At 39.6% G+C, this 15,669-nt stretch overlaps 1 protein-coding gene across 1 annotated transcript in view; it reads right to left on the minus strand.

Moving 5' to 3' along the window:
• The window catches only part of dachb (dachshund b), a 100,311-nt gene that overhangs the window by 23,060 nt on the left and 61,582 nt on the right, over nt 1-15,669 (minus strand). The window contains exons 3-4 of the mRNA XM_032499423.1: nt 5,151-5,258; nt 162-362 (exon numbers count right to left, since the gene is read on the minus strand). Coding sequence (XP_032355314.1) covers nt 162-362; nt 5,151-5,258 — 309 coding nt within the window. The remainder of the gene's footprint in view (nt 1-161; nt 363-5,150; nt 5,259-15,669) is intronic.

Raw genomic sequence — 15,669 nt, forward strand, 5'->3', positions numbered from 1 at the left:
GGAACAGATTAAATGGCGTACATTAATAAATATTGCCACCCCTTTAAACACACACACACACACACACACACACACACACACACACACACACACACACACACACACACACACACACAGTGTGTCAGGCGGTTGTCTGTTTGGACATATCTGTGTGTTCTCACTGTTAGCCAGTAGCTGTTGCTGCTGCTGCTGGAGTTGTTGTTGATTGACAGCTCCAATGGCCGGCCCCCTTCCTCCTCCTCCTCCTCCTCCTCCTAGTGGTCCTCCACCGCCTCCTCCGCCACCACCTCCGGCTCCTCCACTGTGGGCTCCAGCAGGGGGGCTGGTCAGACGCTCCTTATCCCAAGAACACTCACTCCCTCCTGGGAAGAGACAGACACACAATTGACATATAGACATCCAGGCTCCAAAAACAAAAAGCAATCAATACTAAAACGGGACTTCTCCATGTCACAATTTACAGTTCACATAAAATATATACATGATAATACTTCAGAACTATTTGACGGCTCATTAAGCCCCACCTTCCTAAGTTACTGTTGCTCCTCCTGTCACATTTACAGTCAGACGGTTGTAGATTCACAACTCAAAACATTTGAAACAGTGACTCATCATTTTAGACAGAGGTAAACACAAATTGCTGGGATTTACGTGAGGTCATCATGAACTTCAAAGGCTTTCTCAAAAGGGTCGAATTGGTCCGGCACAGTCCGAGGCTCAGCTCTTCTACGCCATCCCGGGATGCTTAATTTAGCACATTAGTTTGTTTTAAGAACTTCAGGAACTCAGTGGGTTTCCTTCAAAGCTACCGAGCAAATCAGGTGGCGGTAATGCACCTTAACCCCCGTGTGCTCGCCACTTAGTCAGACAGCACGGATGGCAGGGAGTGATAAGAAGATGGGGGAGACATGGTTCGTATGTTTATTAACAGAATGTACATCTCTGATATTCTGCTTTAACAAAAAGATACGATAACTTTGGTAACTGGCAACCCTGAAACCACAGAGGCTTTTTACAGCAGGAAGCTGATGGGAACTGAGCTGCTCCTTTCAAAAGAAAAACAATGAAGTCATAAAAATGAGTACAAAAGTAGATTAATTACAGTACTTCAAACACATTTGTCAATGAGTTAGAAATGACGTAAGGACGTGTTACAGGATTAATAAATAATTTATGTTCTGTTATTTAATACACCCTTAATATGGTGAAGATTATTAAACCAGTTTGTTATCTCCAGGATAAAGTGTCTTATCTGAAAATGTTGTCAGAGGAGTGAAAGAATCACTTTCTCTCTTCACACCTTCATTCCTGTACTCTCTCTCTCTCTCTCTCTCTTTCTCTCTCTCGCCCTCCACATCTCTCTCTCTTTGCTCCTGTACCCTCTCTCATCCATCTTCATCTCCCTCCATTAGTTTGAATTAGCAACCGTCTCTCTCTATTATTGCCTACTGAACTCCCTGCGCTGTGTGTGTGTGTGTGTGTGTGTGTGTGTGTGTGTGTGTGTGTGTGTGTGAATGTGTGTGTGTGTTGATGACAGCTGGGCCTCATCCCCTCTGCCATTTACACCAGGGAAGAAAAGAAGTATAAACAGATGGGCAGATGTTCTCTCTTCTCTCTCTCTCTCTCTCTCTCTCTCTCTCTCTCTCTCTCTCTCTTTCCTTGGCCTTGTCCTCTCCTCTTCTGCCTCTTTCTTTTATTCTCTCTCATCACTTTCTTTTCTCTCTTTCACCGGTTTGGGATTTTCTTCCATCTCTTTATCTTCCTCGTTCTTTGACAAAAGAAAATTAAGAGCACATTTTGGTCCAATCATTCCTCAAGTACTGTACTTGAGTATAATTTAGAGGTACATTACATTTTCTGTCATTTATCCTTTTGCTCTGCTACATCTCTGAAGGAAATATTGTCCTTTTTACTTCCCTACATTCATCCGACAGCTGTAGTTACTTGACACATTCATATTCATATTACTTTACAGTTGAAATGATCAGTCGATTGACAGAAAATAGATTGGCAGCTATTTTGATAATCGCTTTTAGACTTTTACTTGTAACATTTTCACTACAGGACCTTTACTTTTTCTTTTTATGCAGTGTGGTATTAGTACTTTTGTAAAGGAGCTGGGTACTTCCTCTACCACCTTTCATTTTTCAACACGTTCTCACTCTTTCTGTCTTTGTCTCTGGACTCTTATTTTTTCTGCTTCTTTCCTCTCTTGCTGTCAAAAACGAAGATATGGTTTCCATCGACACAAATCTGTCTCTCTCCTTCTCCATCCCTCCTCTCATTCATTCTCATTTCTATAAAGAAACAAAACAGTTATTACTGCCACGGCAAGTGATCGACTTTCACCCATCAAACACCAACATATCTTTTCTTTTTCTTCCCTCTTTCCTCTCGCCCTAAATATCCCTTTCTCTCATTATGAGTTTACTCCCCCCCCCACCCCTCTGTCCAACCTCGCTTTGTTTTCTTTTTCATTCGTACACTCGTTCCTCTCCTCTATTGTCTGCCGGAGTTTCCCAGGCCGGTGTGAGTGTCTCTTACAAAGAAAATAAGGTCGGACAATGAAAGGAAGCCTTTCCATCGCACTCGCAACACAAAACAAAAAACACTCTCAATGAAATAAAGGAAGAAGACCAGGAGGGAATAAATAAAAAACGACAGGGCGAAAAGAGAATAAAAAGAGTAACTCTATCAGCCCATTTGCCAGGTCAGCTGAAGAAAAGGAGGAGATGGAAACAGAAGGAAGGATTGCTCTCTCTCTTTTCTTTTCTCTTTGCTTTTTGTTTTCTGGCTTTTTAATAATTCAGAGAAGCTAACACAGCAGAGATGGAGTGTGTATGTGTGTGTGTGTGTGTGTGTGTGTTTTAAGTCTTTGTTTTTATTTATGTCACTGAGTACTTTTTCTCCACTACATTTTCCTGACTAATATGTTTAGCCTGAGCATCATAATCAGACAGCCATTACCATCAGGGATAATTGCCACATTGGTGTTCTCTTCGCTCTTTCTTAATAACTATTTTTATTAGTTTTTTTTCCATCTGCTGCCACATACAGCTACAGAAAGAGTTGTAATTCTCACATAATATGGACATTATTTCACACATTTAACTTGTTAGAAACACTGTACAGTATCTAAAATAATGAATATATTCATAGCATAATTAACATTAGATAACAGTTAGCAATATTGTAAGCTTGCACTTTATCTTATCTATCGTTCTGATAAAATATAACCTATTTAGCATAGACACACTATTTGACGTGTAACACATAGTTCAAAGCTTCATTTGGACAAGTACGAAGACCGTTTGAGTTCAAACCTGATATTTGTTATCCATGCATTAATGAAGGATTTTATCCTACCATCGATACCATTAAAGATCCTCAACTGCTTTTTAAGACGGGTAACCTATACCATGGACTTCCATTAAAAGTAAGCTTATGTCGACAAGCAGTTTTCCTAAAATGCATTAAGACTTGTATGGGAAATGAGGTGTTTCATGTAATGTGTTTCGGTTCGATCCATTTTCACATAGGTTCAAGTGAGAATTAGAAATGTTAAGATATGTTTAATAAAGTAGGAAATAGCTTGAACAGTGTTTCAGTAACAGCTGAAGATTTTTGGGGGATGTTAAGTAATATTAGAGGGCCTTCCCTGGTCCCATCTTAAATCCTTTACAATAATTTTCATTTCACTTTTCACTTTAGATGGAAATAGAAACAGAAATAATGACAGAAATAAAAAAGCACCTTGTTGAAGCATTTTTTCAGCATTATGCATTTCCTTTTACCTGCTCATCCACGGTATAAACATGAAAGTAGCCTTCTGTTAAATACATGTTATAGTATAAAAACATGTAAGAACTAACAAGAAATGAGAGCGGAAGAGAGAAATCTGAAGCGAGGAAGCAAATAAAGGGACAACTGACAAGAGAAGAAGACCCTGAATGATACTGAAACCCAACTAGGCAGCCCTTACCACACACACACACACACAGACACACACACACACACACACACACACACACACACACACACACACACACACACACACACATGTACTTGAGGTCTCTGTCATGTGTCCATACATTTGTTGTCGGTGTAAAATGTTGAAACTGATCCCAGCGAAGAGACAATTTGTGACATGAGCCTGGGTCGGGTTTCAATACTAAATAATGCTTTTTCTTCCGTCATTCCCCCCTGAAGCCATTCATGTGTTGTTTGTTTTAGAGGTTTGTGATAGAAAGTGGGGTGAGGAAAGAAAAGAAGATATTAAATAGAGCTGATTGATCCTCAGGGGGGCGAAAGAAGAGACAGGTAAAGGTGTGAGAACGCACAGAGAAAGAAAAATGAATGAAGAAGGTGTCGGAGAAGAGAAACCCTGAAAGGGTTTAATGCCACGAAAGATTTAAAAAAAATACGTACAAATGTTGACTATTGTAGAGAACATATTTCCCAATGTCATGTCCAGTTAACATTAAAGTGATAGTTTGCATATTTTGAGGTGGGGTTGTCTAAGGTGCTGGTGACTTTGGTGCTTTAAAGAGTTAGTTAAGATTCACCAAAGTCCCACAGTACCACAAACTAACTAACTGATCAAGGCAGCCGTAGACTAGCAAACTCCTGTGTCCTGCGAAGTAAAATGATTGTTTTTGTCAAAGGAGTCTGGTGGCTTTGTAGAAAGCAGAGATGGATATAACATCAGGGAGAGTTGGAGAGAGGAAAGCCAGGGAGTTTGTTGCTGTTAGACAGCGTAGCTCAACTTGATTTAAAAGATTTTCATTTACGCGTTTCTGATTTGTGCCGACGAAATGTCGAACTAAACTTCACGCAGCTTTGATAGATACCTTGGTTACCTTTTGAAGGAAAGATGGAGGACCACACGTTATCTTAATACATTCTGTGGCGGAGTGGGACAAAAAAATCTACCGGGTTATTTCATAGATCACCGGCCTTCGGGGGGGAGAGGTGAATGTTTGGACAAGAGAGGGCGCAGCGGGCAGCGGACGGAGCGGGCGATCGGACCGGCCTCGGAACTTCCTACACATTGGACCTTTAAGGACATTACTTGAATCCACCACTGTGTAGAGGTGGGTTATTGTGTGTGTGTGTGTGTGTGTCTGTGTGTCTATGTGTGTGTGTATTACCTGTGTTGGAGTGTAAGTCGTCATCCGACTCGTTGCCGTTTTGGAGACTCATCATCATCTTCATCTTCTGTAGCTTTTGGAGCTCGGCCATGGCTGCTGCTGTCAGGCCTGTCACACACACACACACACACACACACACACACACACACACACACACACACACACACACACACACACACGTTACCATCATCATCATCCTCATCATGACAAACATATGTAACAGCAAACACTCCCACAGTTGTAAGAGGCATCATCAGTTGCCCTAAAAAATCCATCAATCTCTGAACCAACCAATCACAGCCTAAGTTCACTCCTCGTTGGACCTCACAGGTGCTGCCTGTCTCTACCCATGATACTTTGCAGCAAGCCGTGACACACATACCGATGCTCACGCCCGGCTGTCGCTGTCAAAATTTTCTTTTCAGTTTGACCGTTTTGTTGAAGTGTTTCTGGGTGTGAGTGCTGTTTCAGACGCCTCGGGGCTGATGTAAAGTCACAGATACACACACATGCAGAAAAACAAAACACACAAACATACACACAGCATGCCCCCACCGCGACACACACACTCTCTCTTTTGTATGGACTAAGATCCCTGGCCCTGTGTACTGACCTGGAACTGACTTCTATACACAACAACCAGCAGAGTGAGAGCAATGACCCTCTGTGTGTGTGTGTGTGTGTGTGTGTGTGTGTGTGTAAAAGTATGTTTTATTGTGTAAATGTAGTATTATGTATATAAGTGTGAGCATGAGGCTTTTGCGTCATGTTGAGTGTGTACGTACAGTCTGCTTGCTTTCATATATAAATGTGTGTGTGTGTGTGTGAGAGTGGTAATGCATGCATGCTTCTCTGTGCATACTTGTGTGTGTGTGTATGTGTGTGTGTGTGTGTGTAGGTCAGTTGGTTTTGCCCCAGTCACGGTTGACGGGCTTGGAGGAATGTCCATTACACACACAGTACATTTGTCTGCAAGCTATAAAAAAAACAAGATAGAGGGAGAAAAAAAATGGAGGGAGGCAAGGAGGGAGGAGTTGTCGCATGGTTTGAAATTTAATTTAAAGCAGGATGAAGGGATGGATGGATGAGGGATGAGGGGGAGGTGCGGAAGAGAGAAAGAGAGTGTTGTGTGCAGGTAAAACTAAACTGGAGCTCCTTAATTAACTACAGAGGAACACAGCTTAAAAACTAGGTTAGAAATGAGCAGCTGTTTGCTAACAAGTTCAACATATCAACTCGAAATGTTGAGTTGTCAGTTTTGTCTTTGCAACGTGTTCCTAACTGCCAAAAAACAAGTTGTTGCAGGTTTAAAGTTGTTGTTTTGCAGACGAAAAAGTGATGTACTGTATGTCTAAATACACGCAAATATGCAACGGTATTTATTTAGGATCCACTTTAAGGGGGTCTTTCACATAATGCAAATAATCAAAGCAAGAACGTTAAAGTGGCAACAATTAAACCGTTACACATACAGACAAAACAGAAACAAACTACACAAAAATAGTAAATAAATACAACCGTTAAATGGTCACAAAGTAGCCGAGCACAGATGTCCGTTATGTTATTTAAAACACGTACAATTAGTCTCAAAACAGGAGATGGAAGCATTTTTGTTAAATGAGCAAATGATGTAAAAGTTTGAATGTTAGAAGGTGAATTATTCCAGTCAGAGGGAGCCTTAAACATAAAAACCTGGTTTTCAAGTTTGTTAATATAGGAGTATGATTCTTTCAATATGTCACATGCACAACAGTTACAGTGGAGCAGCCTGTTTTAGGATCCTACAAATAGGAATAAAATATGTGATACTGTGTCAGATGGAAATATACTGTACATGTAATGTAGGTTTCTATGTAAATACTGTATGTGTGGGCTACCTTACAATGTGGAAACATCTATTCCTATACATTCCTTTCTACAACGTTCCTAAAAGTGCTGACGATGGATCGTAATCTAAACCAAACTCTTCCTGAATCCACCAGTAAGTGCTTTCTAATTTACAGTCTGTAATGAGGAGAGGCTACCGAGTAAGAAAGGAAAAGGGAGAGAAAGAGAGAGAGGTCCAGTCAAAGAGCCTGAGGCGGAGTGACCAGACGTATTGTCTGCTGTCCTGCTGAGAGAGAGGACAGGGAAAGAAATGGAGAAAAATGATGGAGGAAAGGAGGCCAAAAATGGAGAGGGCCATAAGGAGCTCCTGCTCACAAGCACGGAGATAAAAAATGAATGCATCAATCAGATGCAAATGATATTAAAAGGTTGATTTATTTGGAAAAAAGGCCTAATTTTACTGGTTATACATGTAACGTACAGTATTCTTGTTTCCACTACAACAGAGGGTGTAGAAAACGCTCATGAAAAACACATTAAAAAGGTGACGAGAAAACAAAAGGAGGTCAAGGAGGAATGGAAAAAACGAGGGCAAAAACAAGGGAAGTAAAGAAGTATGATTGATGTGAAAAAATAGGAAGAATGTGAAGGAGACAAGAGGATATAAAGATGGAAAGGCAGCAGAGGAAGAAAGAGGAGAGCTCTGGAAATGGAAGGACAGTCCAAAAGAAGAAGAGTGACGTGAAGAAGTGGGATGGATCAAGGCGAAGACGGAGGAATAAACAGAAATATAGAAAGTGGGAAAGAAAGACTGGATGGAAAGAAGGTTATGAGTGAGTACAGCTGGCCGGCAGATGTCTTGTTTTGATAATATTTTACATCTTGAAACATGGGTATGTCTGCCTAAATTATAATAAACAACAAAAAAAAACTTGCTGTTTAGCAAATACAGTATATGTTTACTGTCACGTCACAATCCCCCGACTGGTTTCTATTGTCCACGTCTGTTCTACTGTCGCTGTGGAACAGGCAGCGACAGACTGACTGACAGAGTCGGCAGAGGAGCATTGTGTTTCTGATTTGTTGTGACGTTTCCCCACCGAGTTGTGTTAATGTTGTGTCCAAGTCTTGAATGTTACAGATGAACAGTCAACGGAGTGTCTACGCCGTTGAACCACACCTGCAGTCGGCCACAAAGGTAGGCCTCTAAGCCTTGACTCCAGGCTGGCGGACTAGCGTTAGCTTCGGCAGTTTTCTATGCATGAATAAAAGCCGAACCCTGTTAAGTTTCCTAGACACAGAGCCATGATGTCACGTTTTCCCCGGGGTTGGGGTTATTCCGTGACGTCACCATGTTCACCAACTTAGTTTAGAATGCTAAAGCTATTCCTTTTTTGAGACGGCTTTGGAAGTTTGCCAAAGTTTGCAAAGTAACGGTTCTACAGAGCGGTAATAGAAGCTAAACTTCACATTCTCAATAACTGTATGGTTTGAAAATTTTACAGCCCCGAAAAAAACAAATGTTGAGTTGTGCGCACAGTTTCAAAAACAGTTTTCTACCATTTCAACCATTACTGAACTATACAACAGCCGAACCCTGTTAAGTTTCCTAGACACAGAGCCATGGTGTCACGTTTTCCCCAGGGTTGGGGTTATTCCGTGACGTTACCATGTTCACCATCTCAGATTAGTGCGCTAAAGCTATTCTTTTTTAAGATGGAAGTTTGCCAAAGTTTGCAATATTTCAGTTCTACAGAGCGGTAATAGAAACTGAGCTTCACATTCTCAATAACTGTATGGTTTGGCAATTTTACAGTATCCCCGAAAAAAAACAATTGTTGAGTTGTGCGCACAGTTTAAAAATTAGTTAACTAGCTATTAACCATTTCTGAACTATATCACTTCTGCTTTTAGCAAAACGGTATTTAAAAAGTGCAAGATCCATATCAGAATCCGAATCAGAATCAGAAATACTTTATTGATCCCCGAAGGGAAACTCTGTGTTGCAGTTGCACAAATATTATAAACAGAGTAGAAATACAAATAAAGAAATAAAGAAATATAAGGAATTGGATATGTACGGTATTTACATAAAGGAATGTTATTATACATTATTTACATAATTAACATAATTAAGGAATTGCAATGGGGAAAATTAAAATAATAATAATAATAATAATAATAATAATAATAATAATAATTGTAGTGGTTGAGAAATGGTTACACTGTTGTATTTACTGTATTGTTACTGTATTGTAATTGTGGCAGTGTACAATGTGCTTACGTGTTTTAGTGTTGTTGAGCGAACCAAAGAAAATTCCAAATCACTTGCGGTTGATATGGCAATAAATTATTGAATCTTAAATCTTATGTTTGCATGCTAAATTAACCGGTCAACACAAGTACAGCTGAGGCTGAAGAAAATGTAATTATATGTGCTTGAATTTAGTCTTACCCAAGTATTGGAAAAGTAAAAGGATTACCAAAGTCGTTAAAATGCATCCCAAAGGGGACATTAATATGTCCACCAAAATATGTGGTAAGCCATCCAGTAGTTGAGAAATTTCCCCGAAAAATAACAAATATGAAACTCATCGTAGCACTAGATCAAATGTGTAGGTTACATCCTCATAGGACCATGAATGTTGCTACCAAATTGTGTGAAGATGTTGGCACTTTGCCAAATAAAACAACAGTATTTCATGCAGACTAGTAAAAGTTCAAACCAAAAAGTCTGCAACTGCAAGCGTTTCAAATTGAAAAATAAGGGTTGGTGACAGAAAAAAAGATGAGACAGAAGAGGAGGGATTAAAAATGGAAAATGGAGTCCCTCTGTGGGGTCAGGACTGGATTCACACATCGATTACTGAAGAACACCTTGACACACACTCACAGAGATGCATATACAGATACAGGAAACAGGGCTGCGCACACACGCACGCACACTCACGCACACACACGCACGCACGCACACGCACGCACGCACACAGAGTCCGAATGCCCGTTTCGCCTCGATGCAACCAGAAGACAATCAATAGCGAGGGCAGAGCCGCAATACTGTTCTCCATCATGACTATCAAACACACACAGACACACACACACACAGACACACACACACAGACACACACACACACACACACACTTTCTCTCTCGGATCAATGACTGTCCGCTGTGTCCACGGTTACCGAGCATCGACCCTCGTCGCTAATGGCGACCACGGAACCTTGGGAATTAGTGTGTGATTGATTGACAGACTGCTTCAAAGGCACACACATCATACAGAAGTGTGTGTGTGTGTTTCAGTAGTCCCCTGTGGGTTGTCCTCACGTTGTTTACCCATCTCTTTTTCCTTCCTGTGCATCCTAATGCTGTCCGAAGGACAAAAGGAAGATAGAGAAAGAGAGAGAGAGGAAGAAGAAATGAAAAAGGAAGTGAGGACAAACAGGATTACGACAGAAGAAAAGTGAATCGTCAGCGTAACGTGACAACTGAAATCAACTCATCAGAAAAAATCAAGAGGAATTTCCCCACCAACGCTTACACGATGGTGACTTTGCTATGGCTGATTAAAAAGGCTAAAAGTCTGAAGAAAAAGGCAACACAGATTTATCATTTTTCTCAATTTGGCCTTAATTTAAGGCTCTGTTTCGGTGACCCAAACACAAGTCAACAGCAGAGACACATTGCTGTTCACCCTTGGGTCTATGATGCGTCTCCAACTGACCACTTGTGTTACTGACTGTATCCCTTCACACTCCCACTACGTTAGCAGTTGTTAGCAGTCGGTAGCCTACAGCTGGAGATATCCCTGTCAGCAGAATCCAACAGATCTCCTTCCATGGACAGTCACACAACATACGATCCAGGTGATACAATCCCCCCAAATGCCTTCTAAAACCAAGTGTAAACAGGGTCTAAAAGTCCACAACATCATCTGTAACTACATTACTGATAAGTATATCGATGCACTTTTTTGTGCTATGCAAGATGGTATTCTTGGCCTTTACATGTTGTCTGTTTTGTGTTTGTAATCATCGTAGCATTGATGTTAGCCATGCTAAATTAACAGTGTCCACCACTGCAATTCTGACTGCAGTGTCAGCAACTACTGGATGGATTGCCTTTAAACTTACTACAGATATCCATGGGGCTCACAAGATAAATCATAATGACTTTGTCAATCCTCTGACTTTTCCTCTTGCAATACAAGAAGGTTGAAAATGTCACTTATCAAGTGACATGTACAAAATGAATTGGTAAAAAGTTTGGTACAGACAGTAAGGTTTCACAGAGGAGGGATCACAATGACTTTGGTGTGGATAAACAAAGGGAAAAGAAAAAGTTGCTTTAAGCAAAGATGAACATTTTTTTTTTTTTATGTTTGTATCTCTAAAGTCTGCGGTGATCTCTATGTGTTAACAACCCCACACTGCCATGTTGGCCATGCAGGTCTCTAGTGTTAAAAGAAAAGAGAATTCCTGATTAAATAAAAGTAAAACTATTTAGTGGTTATGTATTGCCTAATTTATTGGTAAGAGATATCCTTCCCTTTTAAAATAATAGTTAAAGTAAGTGCTGTATATTGAATTGGAAAAAACTAAAAAGGCATAGTTTGTTTCCATAGTATTTTATGCCTATTTGGGGAAAATAGTGGATTGTCCCTGTATGTCTGACACATGGTGGATTGGTAATATGCAAAAGCTTTGTTTCTTTCAATAAGTGATTTTGTACTACAAGTTGTGTTCCATCAGCCATCAAATCACCACAATTTCAAAATAAGAGCATATTTGTTTGTGAAGGTTAGATACTTGAAAGCAAAACAGCATGAAATTAAAACACACAATTAAGCCTTTTGCACGAAATATAGGTCGGGTAACCAAGACTTTCAAGGTTAGCTCATGTTCCCCCTCTTTAATTGAGTTCTTTATTTATTACATATGGAAACAAAAACATGTCTTCTTTGTGAGTCCAACACTCTGTCCTACATCAACAACAGTTAGACTAAGTCATTAATGCCCCACCCATCATAAAAATGTGTACTTCTCTTAAGGCCTTTTACAGTAAAAGCATCCACTACATGGCAGGCGATATTCTAAATGAGACCTGACAGTGTCCTTCCCCAGCACCGTGCATCAGTAAGGTCTTTAATAGCTTTGAGTTTGCTGGTGGAGGCTGTTGGGTGATCTTCAAGAGTCCTAAACCCCCCCTAAGCTTGCGTGAAACCCACCCCATTTGGCAATGGTCGTAAATATTTAATCTGCTGCACCTACATCTCTGACGAAGTGCTCTGAACGCGCTGCGCTCTCAGAGACGGAGTGACACTTTGAATAAAACAAACAGGAAAACAGAGAAATTGCTCTTTGTGTTCTGAATTTAGAAACACACTGTTCTGGCTGTTTTGTTTTGTTTTTTTTTCTTTCTTCCTGCGAGCACTCGGAGTGGCAATTTACAAATGCAGTCGATTGCCCTTGTGCTGAGTCAAATAGATTTCAGCTCCGCACTCTGGCACTTAGGTCGCCCATCTTTAGCTTTCACTGGAAGTCCAAGACTCCCATTTGAAGCCATTTACAGCAGCCATTTTGTGCCATCTCTAATAGACATTCAACACTGGCTTTTGAGTAATTGTTGTTGCAAAGTCTCTTCAAGATGTTTTGGGGTCTGTAAAGAGCTCAACAGGTCCTGAGCAATGTTTGTCTCCTTAATGATAATTCTGATATCAATCTGAAGCCAATTCAGTTCAAAATGGTTTTTCAGGATTTACCTCTGCAAACAAAGCAACATTGAAAAACTGCGTTAGTCGACATTCAGTATGTGAAATGGATTCATAGCCTTGTCAACATTGTCAACCTTGAACATACAACTGCGCGACTCAATAAGACGCAACCAGTGACTGTACAAGCTTGGACCTCTTTCTCATCTCGGATAATCTCTTGGACCAGGGACAACAGCTAGGCAATCATTGGTGTAAACTCTCCCTGTCGGACATGTTTTTGTTGCTTTATGTATTGTCTTACCAATGTGATGTTTTTTCTTATCTCTTTCTTTCTTACCCCTTTTCTTCACTTAACCCTTGTGTTGTTGAAAATCAACACTTTTGTTGAGGCTATTGATTTTTTTTTTTTATTGTGTTTTTGTCCCTTTTTTCAATGTTTGTCACTTTTTGACATTTTCAACATTTATTAACTTCAGTTTTACAGTTACTTTATGAATTTATGCTCAATAAACCTCATTTAAAGGAAATTATACCTAATGTTTGAGTTCGAAAAGCAGAAATTAGGAATTATTTAGACTAAAATTAAAAGAACGTATGTTGATGGATAATCACAGACTGGAATATGTCAACTTTTACTCATATACTATTTCAAAACCACTTCAAAGTTTTTTTCAAATGCTATAAAATTGAATAGGATGCCCCAAAATTAATTAAAGTAGAGATTTTTACCTGCAAAGGAGCGTTGTGTGGAATCAATCATGTTATTTTGGGGAATTAAAAAGAACATTGATGTAGGAAAACGGGGCAATTTGACCCGAGGACAACACGAGGGTTAAAAAGCCATAAAAATGTTACAAAAAAACAAACAGGTCCTGAGCCCGGCATCCAATCATTAGACTCCATTCGAACTTTCTATTAAGTTGAACGGGTAGAGTAAATGGATTTATACGTCGATGACCTAAGTGAGACAGTAACACCAGTAGTGTTATTATATACACTGCCTTTTACAAAAATCAATGTTTAAAGTCAATTGTTAGTTTTAGATGAATTAAATTCAATGTTAATGGGTTATTTTCCCTGTAAAACACAGTGATAATTGGTTCCATTGCCTAATACATATAGATAATACAGATTAGTAAAGGGTTATATTGCCTAACAAATCAATGATGGAGGATTCCTTTCCAAGTTAAAGATGTTCACTAGAAGCAGTTGGAGAGCACAGACCTCTGCTAAGACATGTCCTATTTCACTATGTTATTGGAGTATGAATTTCCCCATTCAGGAACTAATTTTCCCGACACCACATGAATGCAGCACATATGCCCTATCTCGTAATGTTAATGAAAGTGAAAAATAAATTGTGTATCTGCCCCTGGATTCGGCTCCGCTACAGAATTTAATGGGTTCTTCCTTGGCCCGAGCTACACCCTTCCACCAAGTTTGATGAAAATTGGGCCAGTAGACAACAACCAGACAAACTGAGCCGAAAACATCCTTGGCGGAGCTAATTATTGGTTCCTCTGTTAACATATGCCTGTTTAAAGTTTAATTGCTTCATGAAGTCAACATATAAAGTCAAATTTAAAAAAAAATATGAGTCAGTGGTCATGTGTTGCCTAATAAAGTCAATGGTTGGAGTTTATACATGTTTAAAGTCATGAGTAGGCATGTGCTCGAATCCAATTAGGCACTTGATTGCCTGTAAAAGTCATCATTATGGGAACATTCCCTAATGAAATCAATAGGTATGAGTTCTATTGCCAACAAAGTCAGGGGTTGGGGGTTCAATTCCCTAATAAAATATATTGTTAGCAATTCTATTGCCAACAAAGTCAGTGGTTGGGGGTTCAATTCCCTAATAAAATCAATTGTTAGCAATTCTATTGCCCATTTAAATGTAATAGTTTGAGGTTCTATTAGCTATTCAAAGTCAGTGGTTTGAACTTCTATTGCCTGATAAAGTCATACAGAAGGTTAAAGAATGACATGAGTTAAAACATACGTATCACCATATTGATGGACATTATATTTCTAAACCAAACAACTACTCACAGAATCAGCAATCCTCTTTTATAAGCAGTACTTGCAGGCTTTATTGTAATGAAGTGTGTTGCAGATTATTATAGTTCATAACCTCATTGGTTTTGTTTTGGCAGTACTTAGCACTTTTAGCTGATAATGAGCAAAGATCATTTAATTAAACTGTAATCTTCAACTTCATATGGTTGCTTGTTTAGTGACGTTTTGTTTGTTGCATTTCTGTACTTTATTTCAAGGAGATTAGCTGACGAAACAAGCTTTTAACAAGTGAATTGATCTGTAAAGATTTGAAGACAACAGTTTTTTTCGGCCCACACACTGGGGATATTTTTGTTGTAGTTGGTGATGGACCGATTTTATCTGACGGCCAATATTTGTGTTTTTATGCGTATCAGCATCGGCCGATACGCGGTAGTGTTTTCCCGGCATTATTTACAGACAGGCAGCCCTGTGTATGTGGAGACGCTGCAGTTCACGTGCAGACCATGCGTGGCCCCTCCACCTTAAATTGCTAATCACGCACTTTATTTTAATGGCTACTTTACAGGTTCAATGTTTCCTTTAATTTTAATTAAAGGTATTGACAAAGGACATTTTGTAAAGACCTGATTATATCCGTCTTATAATATGTCAGCTAGCAACGCATCATCAAGGCTGTGTTGTAGATTAAAGCCTTTTACCCTTTCACAGTTAACCATGCAGTGCAGCCACCCATATGATGCACATTGCACACATGATTTGGGTGATGTGAATGGAAGATGATTACAGAAGTGACACTGATCTGCGTTTTTGTTTAATATCTTAAGAAATGGCCGAGCAGATTACAAAAAAAAAGTCCAGTGTGGCAGGGTTTACATTTTTATGATGTCAATTGAGGGAGAAAAAGCAGTTTCGGTTTCAAATATCGGCTCAAGAAAATCGGCAGCCTGTATCAGTTGT

The sequence above is a fragment of the Etheostoma spectabile genome, chromosome 19 (genome assembly GCF_008692095.1).
Source record: "Etheostoma spectabile isolate EspeVRDwgs_2016 chromosome 19, UIUC_Espe_1.0, whole genome shotgun sequence".
NCBI lineage: Eukaryota > Metazoa > Chordata > Actinopteri > Perciformes > Percidae > Etheostoma > Etheostoma spectabile.